This window comes from Phyllobates terribilis, unplaced genomic scaffold, assembly GCF_046119375.1.
Source record: "Phyllobates terribilis strain yellow unplaced genomic scaffold, ASM4611937v1 Scaffold_3__8_contigs__length_932513732, whole genome shotgun sequence".
NCBI classification, from domain to species: domain Eukaryota; kingdom Metazoa; phylum Chordata; class Amphibia; order Anura; family Dendrobatidae; genus Phyllobates; species Phyllobates terribilis.
In genome coordinates, this window is record NW_027362763.1 from 623969513 (window position 1) to 623984162 (window position 14650).

A 14650-nucleotide genomic window follows, 5' to 3' on the forward strand; every position below is an offset into this window, starting at 1 on the left:
TAAAATATTTGCCATGAAGTGGCTAGACTGCTTACACTATTTGTTCAAAATATGTATTGAAACATTGCACATTCCACATCCAATACAGCTGTTAAAATCTTCTTTTCTCTTTTTTTTTTGTTGCAGTTTTGATTATAATTGGTAGAAACTTGTTTTGTATATTTTTCTTAATGCACATGCTATAGTAAAAAGTATTGTATCATGACCGACATTTATTGCATATCCACAAGCTGTGCCATGACTGTCTAATAGATACAGGTTCAATCTTTCGGGATCTGCAGTGACGGTGTAGGTGTCCTTTTACCGATCCTGTGTTCTGACTGCTGCCCAATCCACAGGTAAAGGAGAGGTGGCCATTTGTGCAGCAATTTTTTCCATTCACTGCTGTAGGAGCTCAGAAAACAGCAGAGTACTGTATTTGCAATTTCCTCATCAGTGAATGAAATGATCTGCTCATGTGCGGCCATTTCTCCTCCTGTCACCATGAGTCGGGGCTAGTGATGAGCGAGTATGTCCTATTAACCCTTTCGCCGAGTATGCTCGGGCCGAGCTTCGAGTATTTATAGCTGCTCGGTGATATGGTTGAATCAGTCCCGTGTGCTTGATTTGCAACTGTTTGACAGTTTTATTACATGTGAGGAATGTCTATTTCTTACACATTCCTCCCATGTAATAAAACTGTCAAACAGTTGCAAATCATGTACACGGGAGCGATTCAAACATATCACCGAGCAGCTGTAACTACTCGGAGCTCGGAAGAGCATACTCGGACAGAACATACTCGCTCAACCCTAGTCGGGGCCCTATTTTTGTACATCTATTTAATAGACATTTATGGCATATCCGGTGGCAGGGGCGGACAGTGACTGCTTGGGGACCCTGTGTAAGAAATGTGTCTGGGCCCCCCACCTTTTATGGCGACAAAGCTGCAGATGTTTATATATAACCACACACACATATATACCTCTTACATAGCCTCCTTTATTATGTATATTGCTGTCACTTATTACACGGTGCCCTCTCTTATGTACAGCACAGTCCCTTACATATTGGATATTTATAGCCCCCTGTCTTTATTACATACCATCCTCTCTTTTTAGATATATAATGCAATAACGACTGATGGAGCATGGGAAAGCTTCTTTTCTGATGGAGGAACTGATGGACTGGTCTTCTGGTCACCGGCTGTTCAATCAGCAGTCATCTTATATCTAACAAGAGAGGACTATGTCATAAAAGAGGGTGCTGCGACTGACAAAAATAACAAGAATGCGCTATGTAAGGGACAGCACTGTACATAACAGCAGAGGAAGCCACATAATGACGGCACCATATATAACTAGAGAGGATGGTACGTAATAAGGGAGGGTGTTATACATAATAAAAGGGGAAGCTATATAGCGAAGGATGGTGCTATACATAAGTGAGTACACTATATACTAAGGGACTGTGCTATACTGTACATGAAAAGGCTACATTCCTGTATGCAGTGTCGGTGTGTTGCCCGTTTTTACAGACGCATTGAGCATGTCCTATTCTGACCCTCAAAATCCGATCCGAACAGGACATTGTCTGACCCTCACAGATCTCATTCTCAGATCCGTCATTTTCATGGATGTGTAAATGAATCTATAAAACTGTAGACCGTGGACCATCCGATAAAAAAAATCTGGCAGCACACGGACATTTCACACAAATGTGAGAATGCAGCCTAAGGGATTTTACAGATAACATTATCACTCCAAGTCACACAGCGCAGATACAGAATAATATTTACATCCAGGCACTTACCGCTGATGTCTCATCTGAACAGTCGGTTTCTGCTGCTTCTCCATCTGGTCAGACCTTCATGTCAACATCTCCCAGCCACGACTCGTCACGATCTCCAGCCTAGAAAATAACAAGGTCACATATATTATATACATACTTGTGTCTTCCCCGCACTGTGCCCCTGACTACAGATATGTACCCCCACCCCCATTAATATACTATTAGCCACTTAGTAATCAAAATATAAAGTGATAAGCAGCACTGTGCCCCCCATTAACTATAAACTCAACTGGCCAATAATATAAATTATTCAGTCTGTGACACTCCCAAATTAACTGTAAGGCTATGTGCACACGGAAAATGTACACTGCTTTACAGTACAAGCAAAGTGAAACCTCCATCATTGCTCTTTCCCAGTACCCCCAACCCCCCCCCCCCCCCCCCCGTCGTGGCTCTCTCCCAGCAAGCCCCCGTCGTGGCTCTCTCCCAGCAAGCCCCCGTGGTGGCTCTCTCCCAGCAAGCCCCCATGGTGGCTCTCTCCCATCCCCACCATCAGGGCTGTGTGCTTGGTAAGCCAAACCTCCGACTCCCTCATACATGGTTCATGTTTAAGTGATAAATTTACTGTAGCACAGATTCATCTCAGCTAAAAGTCTAGACCCTTAGATCAGGAATAGGACAGACCTTTATAGGACATTTCATAACTTTCCCAAATTCTTATGAAAAAATATTCCCCACAAACAGCATTGAACTACTGTACTCAATTTATTATATATTTTAAGAGTCGGAGTAGGTCCATTTTATACCGACTCTGACTCCACAGCCCTGCCCATCATCCCCATCATTGCTCTCCCCATCACCTCCATCCCCATCATTGCTCTCCCCCACCTCACCTCATTCTCCTGTTCCTATCCCCAATGTTTCAATATTAAAAAAAAAAAACACACAACTTACCTCTCAGCCTGCTCCCCTGCAGCATCCTCCTCGTTGCCTGCTCTCAGTCTGCTCCCCTGCAGCATCCTCCTCTTTGCCGGCAAATTTCTCTCTAACCCAGGCGCGCAATGCATGATAACATAATCAACCTGCACGTGTCTGTGTCAGGGAGGAAGCAGAGGACGGATCTCTCCAGCTCCGCTGCCATTTTTCTCCTGTCGGCAGCGGAGCTGGAGGGATCACTCCCTGCCTGACGCATATGATGAGGGCAATCTGGCTATGGGCCCTCTGGGGCTCCTAGAAGCAGGCCAGATTGCACTCGGTATTAGCCGCCCGACAAGGGCCCCCCTGCACCGCCAGGCCCCGATGCAGATGCATCGGCGGTATGTCCGCCGGATATGCCATAAATGTCTGTAGTGAGACAACCCCTTGAAACTAAAAAGCCAACACACGTTTGTTCCCTAAATTTGTTGTTTGTCTCTTGCTTAGATCTGTTACACGGAGTTATTACAGAGGCGCTGCTGGTGCTTTACTTGTCTATGACATCACAAGGTAATATGTAAAATCTATTTGTGTGGGTTTTTTTCCTCTTCCCGTTTAAACAGGCAGGGCTGCTAACCTAGTTCAGCTAGAAAGCTATCTGCTGGTTTGTTTTTAGTGAGAGCATCTGTGATAGCCTTGCGCTTGACAGCCATGCTTCAAGTTGCAATTACATTCACCCACTTACTCTCATACTGAATTTTATGGCCACCTAGTCAATGACTAGTAATGATAAACAATAGGTTTTAAAAGGTATCTGTCAGTCGGATCAACCCTCCTAAGCAATCTATATGGGCATGTAGGTCATAGGAAGCTGAATACAATAATAAATTGATATCTCTGTAAACCGATGTCTGATTCCAGAGTAATCCACATCTTTCAGAATATGTGAATGTCCTGTTAAGATCTATGGGCTGGACATGTATCTCCCTGAGAATCTTCCTCCAGAGCTCATTTTAATGAAAGGGGACATTACGACTGTGAGACATGTGGATCAGGAACGCAGACTGTCATTACACGTCTCACTCTGGTAATGCTCCCTTTCATTTAACCCCTTCAAGACATCTGACGTATATTTGCATCATATGCTGTATCCCTGACTTTGATGTGGGCTCACACACTGATCCCGCACTTTTCCCTGCACATGACTGATTTAATCAGTCATCATGTGCCTTTAACAAATGCCGCCGTGTCCCATCATGTGCCTGTTAACCAGTTAAATCTCGCTGTCAATCTCGGACAGCAAGATTTAACACTCGTTGTCCGGTAGCGCATCATTCATCTGGCCCATCGGCACCCGCCCCTGTCAAGTGATTGCGGGGTGCTGATGGGTTATCAGCAGGCTGTGGAGTCGGTAAGCCAAATCTGCGACTCTGACTCCTCAATTTCCCTTACACCGACTCCGACTCCCACATATATTGCTTATATTTAAATAGATAGATAAAGTCATAGAGGGATAGATAGATAGATGGAGGGATGGATAGATAGTGGGATAGATGATGGAATAGATAGATTAATAGAGGGATGGATAGATGGGGAGATAGATAGATACCGGGATGGATCGATGGATAAATATATGGATGGATAGATGGAGGGATAGATGAAAGGATGGATAGATAAGATAGATAAAGTGATAGATGGATGGATGGATAGATAGATAGATAACCATATGGATGGATAGCTGGAGAGATAGATGAAAGGATGGATAGATAGATAAGATAAATAAAGTCATAGATGGAGGGATGGATAGATAAAGGGATAAATGAAAGGATGGAGGGATGGATGGATACAGGGATGGATGGATAGAGGGATGGATAAATAGATGACTACATGAAGGGATAGAGTGTGATAGATGACCGCTACAGACAGCAAATAGTACATTGCACATATCGCACATATAGTTGTACAGAGAGCACATAATAATCACCTACAATATTAGCATTAGTTACCTTCCTGTGACAGAGATGAGCAGTAGTACTTTAACTTTCTCCAGCTCGGGGCCCAGGAATCGGATCCTGTGCAGGGCAGGCACCCCTCCCCCTCCTCTCTCTGTTGAAGACGGCAGAAGACAGGACAGAGGAGGGGAGATTGCCCCCTGCAGTCTGGTGCCGGACGGGAGCACTGCAGCATGCAAGTGAGTTTTGATAGGTGCGTGCCCCTGCTTCTAGGGGGGGGCATCTGCCCCCCCTGCCCCTCGCTGGCTACGGCCATGATTCACACACAGCGTTTTTGCGGATCAGTTTTTTGCAGTAAAATGCAGTGTCTCTGGGCATCCCAGCAAAGTCAATGGGTTTCAAGATATGACATTCAGACACATCGTTTTGTGAGGATCCGTTTTTGGGCTCAAAAACGGATCCTCACAAAGAATGAGCATGTCAGTTTGTGCGGCGTTTTTCTAATCTGCTTTTGCTATTGAAAACATTATCTATGAGCTCAAAAACCTTTCAGGTGATGTGTTTTTAAAAAGCTGATCAGCTTTTGCAGCTGAAAAACGTATTGTCAAAAAACGCAGCAAAAACGCTGTGTGTGAATGTAGCCTTAGATGAGGAATAGAACAGCCATTTATAGGACATTTCAGAACTTTCCCAAATTCCTATGAAAAAATATTCAGCGCATTGTGCATTGAACTACTGTACCCAATTTATTATATATTTTCGGAGTCGGTCCATTTTATTCCGACTCCACAGCCCTGGTTATCAGGACAGCCGGGGGGTCTGCTGATGACCCTCGTTCCTGTCATTACGATACTCCAGTAAACTCTGGCTCGTGCCCGGCGTTCATAAGAGATTGTGATTTCTGCTATACATAGCAGTGCTTAAAGCACTACTATGTATAGCACAGGCGATCGGACGATTGCAGCTTCAAGTCTCCTAAGGGGACTATTCAAGTAAAAAGTAAAAAAAAAAGCCTTTAAAAATATGGAAAAATAAAAAACACAAGTTCAAATCAGCCCCTTTTGCCTCTTTGAAAATAAAACAATTAAAAAAAAAAAAAAAAAAAGTACACATTTGGTATCGCGGTGTCCAATCTATCAAAATGTAAAAAAAATTCATCCAATTGGTAAACAGCATAATGAAAGAAAAAAAATCAAATCTCCAGAATTAATTTTTTTGGGCTGCCACAATATTGTAATAAAATGCAATAGGCAAGGCGATCAAAACATCGTATCTACCCTAAAATGGTGTCAGAAAAATCGTCATCCCAGGAAACACAAAATTAGCCCTCACACAGCCTCAGATCTCAAAAAATGAGAACGTTACAGATGTCGGAAAATGGCGACAAAAGCAAAAAATATAGTTTTGTGCAAATTCCCGAATTTTTTTCACCACTTACATAAAAAAACAAACGAAGTTTGGTATCTGCATATTTCGTACTGACTTGGGACATTATATTTCCCGGCCAGTTTTACTATATAATGACCATGGTAAATAAAAGAAGAAAAAATACTGTGGCATTGCATTTTTTTTTTTTCCAATTTCACCACATTTGGAATTTTTTTTACAGTATTCCAGTACACTATATGGTAAAATCAATGATGTCATTCAAAAGTGCAACTTGTCCTGGAAAATACTAGCTATATTGACGAAAAAATAAAAAATGTATGGCTCTTGGAAGAAGGGGAGGGAAAAACGTAAATGGAAAAATGGCCTTTGGATGAAATGGTTAAAATACAGTCCTTCTCATAGCTATTGGCACCCATGAAGTAAAAGTACATAATGTGGAATATCTCCCGAAAAAAATGAATCAAGTGAAATTTTTTTTTTGTATCGAGCACTCGTGTTAAATACAAAATGAGCAAATGCTGAACAATAATTTAAAACCAAAAACAATGGGAAAATAGAAAAACCTAAAGCTTTCTGTGACACTGGTCTTGACACTCTTTACATTAATTTAGTATGGAATCTCCTGTGGTAAACTTAAAAAAAAGCTTTTCACCTGTGATTGTCGGTGTCCATGTGACATGAATTAGCCAGTGAATGATTTCAGTTTTTTAAAAACCACATGGTAGGCCCTGTTCCTTAGTCACTATGTTGAAGACAACGGAGCTGTCTGAGCACATCAGAACTGCTATTATCAAACGCAAGACTTCCAAAGGCCATCTCCAAAGACGTTGGTATCCCAACAGTGCGTAATGTTATTAAGAAGTTTGCCAAGCATGGAACCATCAAGAACCTCCTTGGATGTGAGGGAAAGAGGAAAATTGACAAGATATGTCTTCGAAGGTTGGTGCGAATGGTGGAAAAAAAACCCACGTCAAACATCCAAAGACCTGAAGGCCAACCTGGAACAGTCTGTGCTCATGGTTTCAACAAGTAACATACGCCACACACTAAACCAAGCCGAGGTTTATGGGCAAAGGCCAAGGAAGAAACCATTGCTGAAGAAAAGACATAAAAAGGAAGACTGAACTTTGCCAAAGAGTACATTGACAAACCACAATCCTTTTGGGAAAATGTTTTGTGGACAGATGAAACACAAATAGAGCTTTTGGGGAATTTTAAGCAAAAGTTTTTTTTTACAGATGGCGCAACAACACTTATAAGGAAAAGAACACCTTACCAATAGTTGAGCATGGTGGAGGATCCATAATGCTGAGGGGTTGCTTTGCTGTATCTAGTACCGGAGGCCTTGACTGTATCACAGGAAGCATGAAATCAGAAAATTATTAAGAGATTTTAGAGTGAAATGTCCTACCCAGTGTAAGAAAACTTGGTTTGAGTCGAGGGTTTGAGTCGAGGATCATTGGTCCTCCAGCAAGACAATGACCCAAAGCGCACATCTAAAAGTACACCGGAATGGTTGAAAAAGAAAAAAATGGACTGTTTTAAAATGGCCAGCAATAAGGCCTGACCTCAATCACATTGAAGATCTTTGGGGTGAGCTGAAATCTGCCATTGGGAAATAGAACCCTGCAAACATTCAATAGCTTGATCAAACTGCAAAGGAAGAGTGGGAGAAAATTCCAACTGAGAAGTGCATGAAGCTTATAGATGGCTACAAGAAACGTTTGGAGGCTGTCACCAATGCCAAAGGGTGTGCAACCAAGTATTAATTAGGGGGGCCTTTATTGCTGCACATGCTGTTTATTCTGTTTCTTCTTTGAAATTTAAACATGGAAGTTGCAAAACAATGTTTTATTGTTGTATTACTTTGGACCACTAATTAAAAAATCCTGGTACAGTTCTATTTGTTTCTGGAGATATTGTACAGTCGATAAAAAAAAAAAAGTGAACGGGTACCAATAATAGTGACCAACACTGTAAGCTCTGAAGGCAGATTGTCATGTAGATCTGTGTCCGCCCATAGATCTTAATAGCTCATTTACATATTAATCAAAATGTGGATTTCTCTAGAATAAGGCATCGGATCACAGATACCTGTACATATTTTTTTTCAATTGTCTTTAATTGTTGCGGAAGGGTTCAACAACAATCAGGAAGAACACCAGAAATTTTAATAAAGGATTAATGGCAATGTTTTGTTTTTTTTAAAGCTTGCAATCAGTCTAAATTCTGATGTCTGCACCATGCTTGCTAACAGATCACTTAACAGAAGTATAGCTACCATTTCATTTCAGCTTTAAAAACATTTTTTTTTTTTTTTATTCCAAGTACAGTCGAGAAACCTACAATGCCCTCACCAACTGGCTTACAGATGCTCGAATGCTGGCTAGTCAGAACATTGTAATAATTCTTTGTGGGAACAAAAAAGACTTGGATGCTGACCGTGAAGTTACATTTTTGGAAGCTTCTCGATTTGCACAAGAAAATGGTGAGTAACAGTGTATTAAATTAATATATGTGAAAATGTAGAGGAAAATATCCACAATGATTCCGGGCAGGATCACAGTACATTTGTGTTTACAGTTACGGATTCCTATATGCAGATTTGACCTAGAAAATATTGGCAATTGACCAATTCCTCAAGCAGTTTGCACCAGTTTTTTGCTTAAAACTGCTGTCAATTTTGCAAAATTTTTACAAAACTCACAATTGCACAAAAAACAAATTGCGACTTGGCTGATTATGCCAGTCCCAGCGTCCATTACAACAGAAATATACTCCAGTCACTGACAGTGGCATGTGGCAGCTAAAAGATGCAGCAAATTAATTTTGGTGCATGCCCCTCAATAGATTTGGTGTATCTTACTCCCGCACACACTTCATCACAACTGTCTTGATGAATCAGGGCAATGGTTTTCGTATCTTAACTTTTTTGCAAGTGATTTTTTTCATGTTTTACAAAAAATACCAAGAATGTAACCGAAACGGAAGGGAAAACCAGTGCAATTAGCATTATAAAAATGCAAATTGTATAACAAAGGATATCTGATATGTAATACCTCCAACAGAGAAGAAAAGTTCAGCAAATTGTGTTTGCTTCTCAATCTGTAGAGGTTTTTTTTTTCTACCAACTCCTTTAGGGCTGGTATTGTAAGTGGGTATTCATTGTTTCAAAATACAGCTTGCAAATGGAACTTTTTGTTCCTTTAAAGCAATTTTGTCATAGAAATATCAACTACTGGAAAATGTTGTTTTAAACTTAGTTTGTGAACTGCAACATGCAAACTATTCAAACTACAAGATATAGTAAGCTATGCTGCATCTTAGTTTTTTTTTTTTTTTTTTTATGAACCCAAAATCTTGTAGGTCACATACTTGACAGTTCAATATAAACTTCCAAGAACAATCTGCAAGTTATTAAAGGGGTTGTCCACTGCTCGGACCACTCCTTCTCAATCCCTTTGTTTGCCCTCAGTAAAATAATCGTTTTGACTCTCTGCAGGTGCCATTCCATGGCTCTCCAGGGTATCGTATGACATTGTCACGCGATCCCTGCAGCCAATCAGCGCTGGCTTCTCTCCCTGCCTTCGAACAAATCAAATATGTCCAGAGGTAGTAAGAGCAGCTGCTGCTCCCTCTTCTTCCAAATGCAGAAGATTGGCCGCAGGGATCACGTGACATAATGTCATATGATCCTCGGGAGAGCCAGTGCCGACACCGCTGGAAATGCATCGGCACCAGATGGACAACTCTTTTAAAAACAGCTAACTGTAGGTGTGGACAGAACAACATAAAATTGAAGGGGTAAACAAACAAAAAAAAAAGGTGAAAATGATTTGTTACTTAAAAGGAATCTGTCATGTTTTGTTTTTTTATAGCATGCTAATAGTATCCTGAAACAGGGATTGGGCATCCTTTTCAGAATATGTAACATTTATTGCTGTACCTTGTCCCGTTTTCTTGCTGTAAGCTCCAGGCAATTCAGTCGCGCATTAGGTAGTAAAGCATATGTAAATGAAAAGTAAATATGCACCTCTACCCATGCCCATAATCCCTCCCACCCCTCTGTGTCCGCATCTGTGATAGTAAATGGAAGTATAGGAATAGGGCAAACCCCGCATGCACAGACCTAGGGAGGCATCTGGCATGCACGAGATTTTTACTATAACTGAAGCTGGCACAGAGATGGGCGTGATTATGGTCGTGGGTAGGGGTGCATATTTACTTTTTGATTAACATATGCTTGACTAGCTGGCACATGACTTTGAATTGCCCTGAGCTTACAGCAAGAAAATGGGACAAGGTGCAGCAATAAACGTTGCATATTCTGAAAGGGCTGCCCAAGCCCTGTTTCAGGATGATATTAGCATGCTACTAAAAAAAATCACCTAACAGATTACATTTTAGAGGGTCTAATTGGGTTGATTCTGTGGCATGTGGCTTCATGTTTTCAAGCTTCTCACTTTAAAAATATACTCAAGAAGGGGAGCACACAATGATTGTTATAATAAGTAATTAAAGCCACCTCTGGTGCTGGTATGTATTTGAGAAGCCGAAATCAGGTTTATTTTTCCAGACCAGGATATATACAGCTAAGAAACATCAGGAGGTGAATGGCTTCCACTGCATTTTTCATGAATGCATTTGGAAGTGGTTGCTGTCTTTATTTACGAGAACACACATCTTCTACTTAGATCAATAATGTTTACTACTGTGCAATATTAAACTTTGCTAATGGAGTGCAAGGCTTTCTCCTTAAAGTGTGGTGCATTTCCACTAGCTGGTCCTTTGCCAGGCACAGAGGAGCATTGGTAAAGCATGTGAGCGGGGTTAAAAATTAAATATTTTGAATGTTACACAATTTGTAAATATTATTTAAAGACTGAATGGGAAATGTTTCTTGCTCAGCAAATATCCTCTTCAGAGGGGAAAAGGACTAGCGTTCTTCATTTATCACCCACTGCTGCTTTTGGCTCCCACTCCTGAGAAAAAATACTGACCAAATACTGATAGTGGGGCCGTGGCCTTAATTTGAGGGTTTTCACATCCTAATTGGAGTAAAGGTATAGGAATTACAGCTCTTTAATATATATCAGGCAGATTGTTAACCCCTTCACCACCAGGTGATTTTTCATTTTTTTTCTCCCCTTCTTCCAAGAGTCATATTTGTTCCAGCCATATAGCTGTATGAGGGCTTTTTTTTACGGGAGGAGTTGTACTTTTGAATGCCACCATTCATTCTGCCACATAGTGTATTAGAAAATGTAAAAAAAAATCCAAATGTGGTGAAATTGCAAAAACAGTGCAATTCCACATTTTTTTTTGTTGTTGTTGTTTCTTTTTTTCTTTGCCATGTTCCATATATGGTAAAACTGACCTGGCAATGCGATTCCCCAGGTCATTTTTTATTTAGGTGGTTAAAAAAAATGTATATACACTGCTCAAACAAATAAAGGGAACAGTTAAACAGAATGTAACTCCAAGTGAATCAAACTTCTGTGAAATCAAACTGTCCACTTAGGAAGCAACACTGATTGACAATCAATTTCACATGCTGTTGTGCAAGTGAAATAGACAATAGATGAAAATTATTGGCAATTATCAAGACACCCTCAATAAAGTAGGGGTTCTTCAGGTGGGGACCACAGACCACATCTGAGTACCAATGCTTTCTGGCTGATGTTTTGGTCACTTTTGAATGTTGGTTGTGCTTTCACACTCGTGGTAGCATGAGACGGACTCTACAACCCACAGAAGTTGCTCAGGTAGTGCAGCTCATCCAGGATGGCACATCAATGCGAGCTGTGGCAAGAAGGTTTGCTGTGTCTGTCAGCGTAGTGTCCAGAGGCTGGAGGCGCTACCAGGAGACAGGCCAGTACACCAGGAGATGTGGAGGGGGCCGTAGGAGAGCAACAACCCAGCAGCAGGACCGCTACCTCCACCTTTGTTCAAGACGGAACAGGAGGAGCACTGCCCGAGCCTTGCAAAATGACCTCCAGCAGGCCACAAATGTGCATGTGTCTGCACATACAGTTAGAAACTGACTCCAAGAGGGTGGCATGAGGGCCCGACATCCACAGATGGGGGTTGTGCTCACAGTCCAACACCGTGGAGGACGCTTGGCATTTGCCACAGAACACCAGGATTGGCCAAGTAGTCACTGGCGCCCTGTGCTCTTCACAGATGAAAGCAGGTTCACACTGAGCACATATGACAGACGTGACAGAGTCTGGAGACGCCGTGGAGAGCGATCTGCAGCCTGCAACATCCTTCAGCATGACCGGTTTGGCAGTGGGTCAGTAATGGTGTGGGGTGGCATTTCTTTGCAGGGCCGCACAGCCCTTAATGTGCTCGCCAGAGGTAGCCTGGCGGCCATTAGGTACCGAGATGAGATCCTCAGACCCCTTGTGAGACCATATGCTGGTGCGGTTGGCCATGGGTTCCTCCTAATGCAGGACAATGCCAGACCTCATGTGGCTGGAGTGTGTCAGCAGTTCCTGCAAGATGAAGGCATTGAAGCTATGAACTGGCCCGCCCGTTCCCCAGACCTGAATCCTATTGAGCACATCTGGGACATCATGTCTCGCTCCATCCACCAAGGTCACGTTGCACCACAGACTGTCCAGGAGTTGGCGGATGCTTTAGTCCAGGTCTGGGAGGAGATCCCACAGGAGACCATCCGCAACCTCATCAGGAGCATGCCCAGGCGTTGTAGGGAGGTCATACAGGCACGTGGAGGCCACACACAATACTCAGCCTCATCAGGAGCATGCCCAGGCGTTGTAGGGAGGTCATACAGGCACGTGGAGGTCACACACAATACTCAGCCTCATCAGGAGCATGCCCAGGCGTTGTAGAGAGGTCATACAGGCACGTGGAGGCCACACACCATACTGAGCCTCATCAGGAGCACGCCCAGGCGTTGTAGGGAGGTCATACAGGCACGTGGAGGCCACACACAATACTCAGCCTCATCAGGAGCATGCCCAGGCGTTGTAGGGAGGTCATACAGGCACGTGGAGGCCACACACAATACTCAGCCTCATCAGGAGCATGTCCAGGCGTTGTAGGGAGGTCATACAGGCACGTGGAGGCCACACACAATACTCAGCCTCATCAGGAGCATGCCCAGGCGTTGTAGGGAGGTCATACAGGCATGTGGAGGTCACACACAATACTGAGCCTCATTTTGACTTGTTTTAAGGACATTACATCAAAGTTGGATCAGCCTGTAGTGTGTTTTTCCACTTTAATTTTGGGGGTGACTCCAAATCCAGGCCTCCATTGGTTAATAAATGTGATTTCCATTGATGATTTTTGTGTGATTTTGTTGTCAGCACATTCATCTTTGTACAGAACAAAGTATTCAATGAGAATATTTCATTCATTCAGATCTAGGATGTGTTATTTGAGCGTTCCCTTTATTTTTTGAGCAGTGTATATAATAATTGTTTTTGTCGCCTTTTTTTTTTTAGACCCGTAATGTTCTCATTTTTGGGGATCTGGGGCTGTGTGAGGGCTTATTTTTTGTTCTGAGATTTTTTCTGATCCCATTTTGGGGTAGATACGATGTTTTGATTGCCATGAAATACAATAAGAAGCAATGTTGTGGTGACCAAAAAAAATCCTTATTCTGGCTTTAATTTTTTTGTGCTTATGCCCTTTCCCAATCGGATTAATTTTTTATATTTTGATAGAGCGGACATTTCTGAACGCAGCTATACCAAATATGTATTTTTTTTTTATTTTTAATGAGGCAAAAGAGGAAAATTTTAACTTGTGTTTATTTTTACTTTATTTTTTTAGATATTTTTTTTATTTTTCCCCTTTTTTTTTTTCACTTTTTATCCCATTTAACCCCTTCACACCCCGGCCCATTTGCAGTTTTTGTGCTTTCGTTTTTTGCTCCCTTTCTTCCCAGAGCCATAACTTTTTTATTTTTACATCAATATGGCCGTGTAAGGGCTTGGTTTTTTGCGGGAAGAGTTGTATTTTTGAATGGAATCATTGGTTTTACCATATTATGTACTGAAAACTGTAAAAATTCCAAGTGTGGTGAAATTGCAAAAAAAAATTGCAATTCCAGAGTCGTTTTTTTAGTTGTTTTTTTTTATCACGTTCACTATATGGTAAAACTGACCTGCCATTACGATTCTCCAGGTCATTATGAGTTTATAGATACCGAACATGTATAAGTTCCTTTTTATTTAAGTGGTGAAAAAAAAAAATCCAAAATTGCTATTTTCCAAGACCATTAGCGTCTCCATTTTTTGGAATCTCGGGCCAGGTGAGGGCCTTTTTTTTTGTGCACTTTTTTATTGATACCATTTTGGGGGAGATATGATGTTTTGATCGCCCGTTATTACATTTGCTTTTTTTTTTTATCCTACGTCGTTTATTGATCCGATTCATTCTTGTTATATATTGGTAGATCGGGCGATTCTGAACGCGGCAATTACAAATGTATATGTTTTAATTTTTTGTTTGTTTTATTTTGAATGGGGCAAAAGGGACTTTTTATATATTTTTTTAATATTTTTAAAAACATTTTTATAACTTTTCACTTACTTCAATAGTCTCCATGGGAAATCGCCTGTGTGTAGCAGAAATGCTCACTTGCTATG

General features: G+C 41.6%; 1 protein-coding gene across 4 annotated transcripts in view; it reads left to right on the forward strand.

The window, feature by feature from the left end:
* Positions 1 to 14650, forward strand: part of RAB4A (RAB4A, member RAS oncogene family) — a 108188-nt gene that overhangs the window by 67369 nt on the left and 26169 nt on the right. For 2 of the 4 annotated variants that reach the window (XM_073671529.1, XM_073671530.1), the window contains exon 3: positions 8355 to 8514. In XM_073671529.1, coding sequence (XP_073527630.1) covers positions 8355 to 8514 — 160 coding nt within the window. Of the gene's footprint in view, positions 1 to 3192; positions 3256 to 8354; positions 8515 to 14650 lie in introns of all 4 variants that reach the window. The other 2 variants (XM_073671527.1, XM_073671528.1) reach the window with 2 other exon arrangements.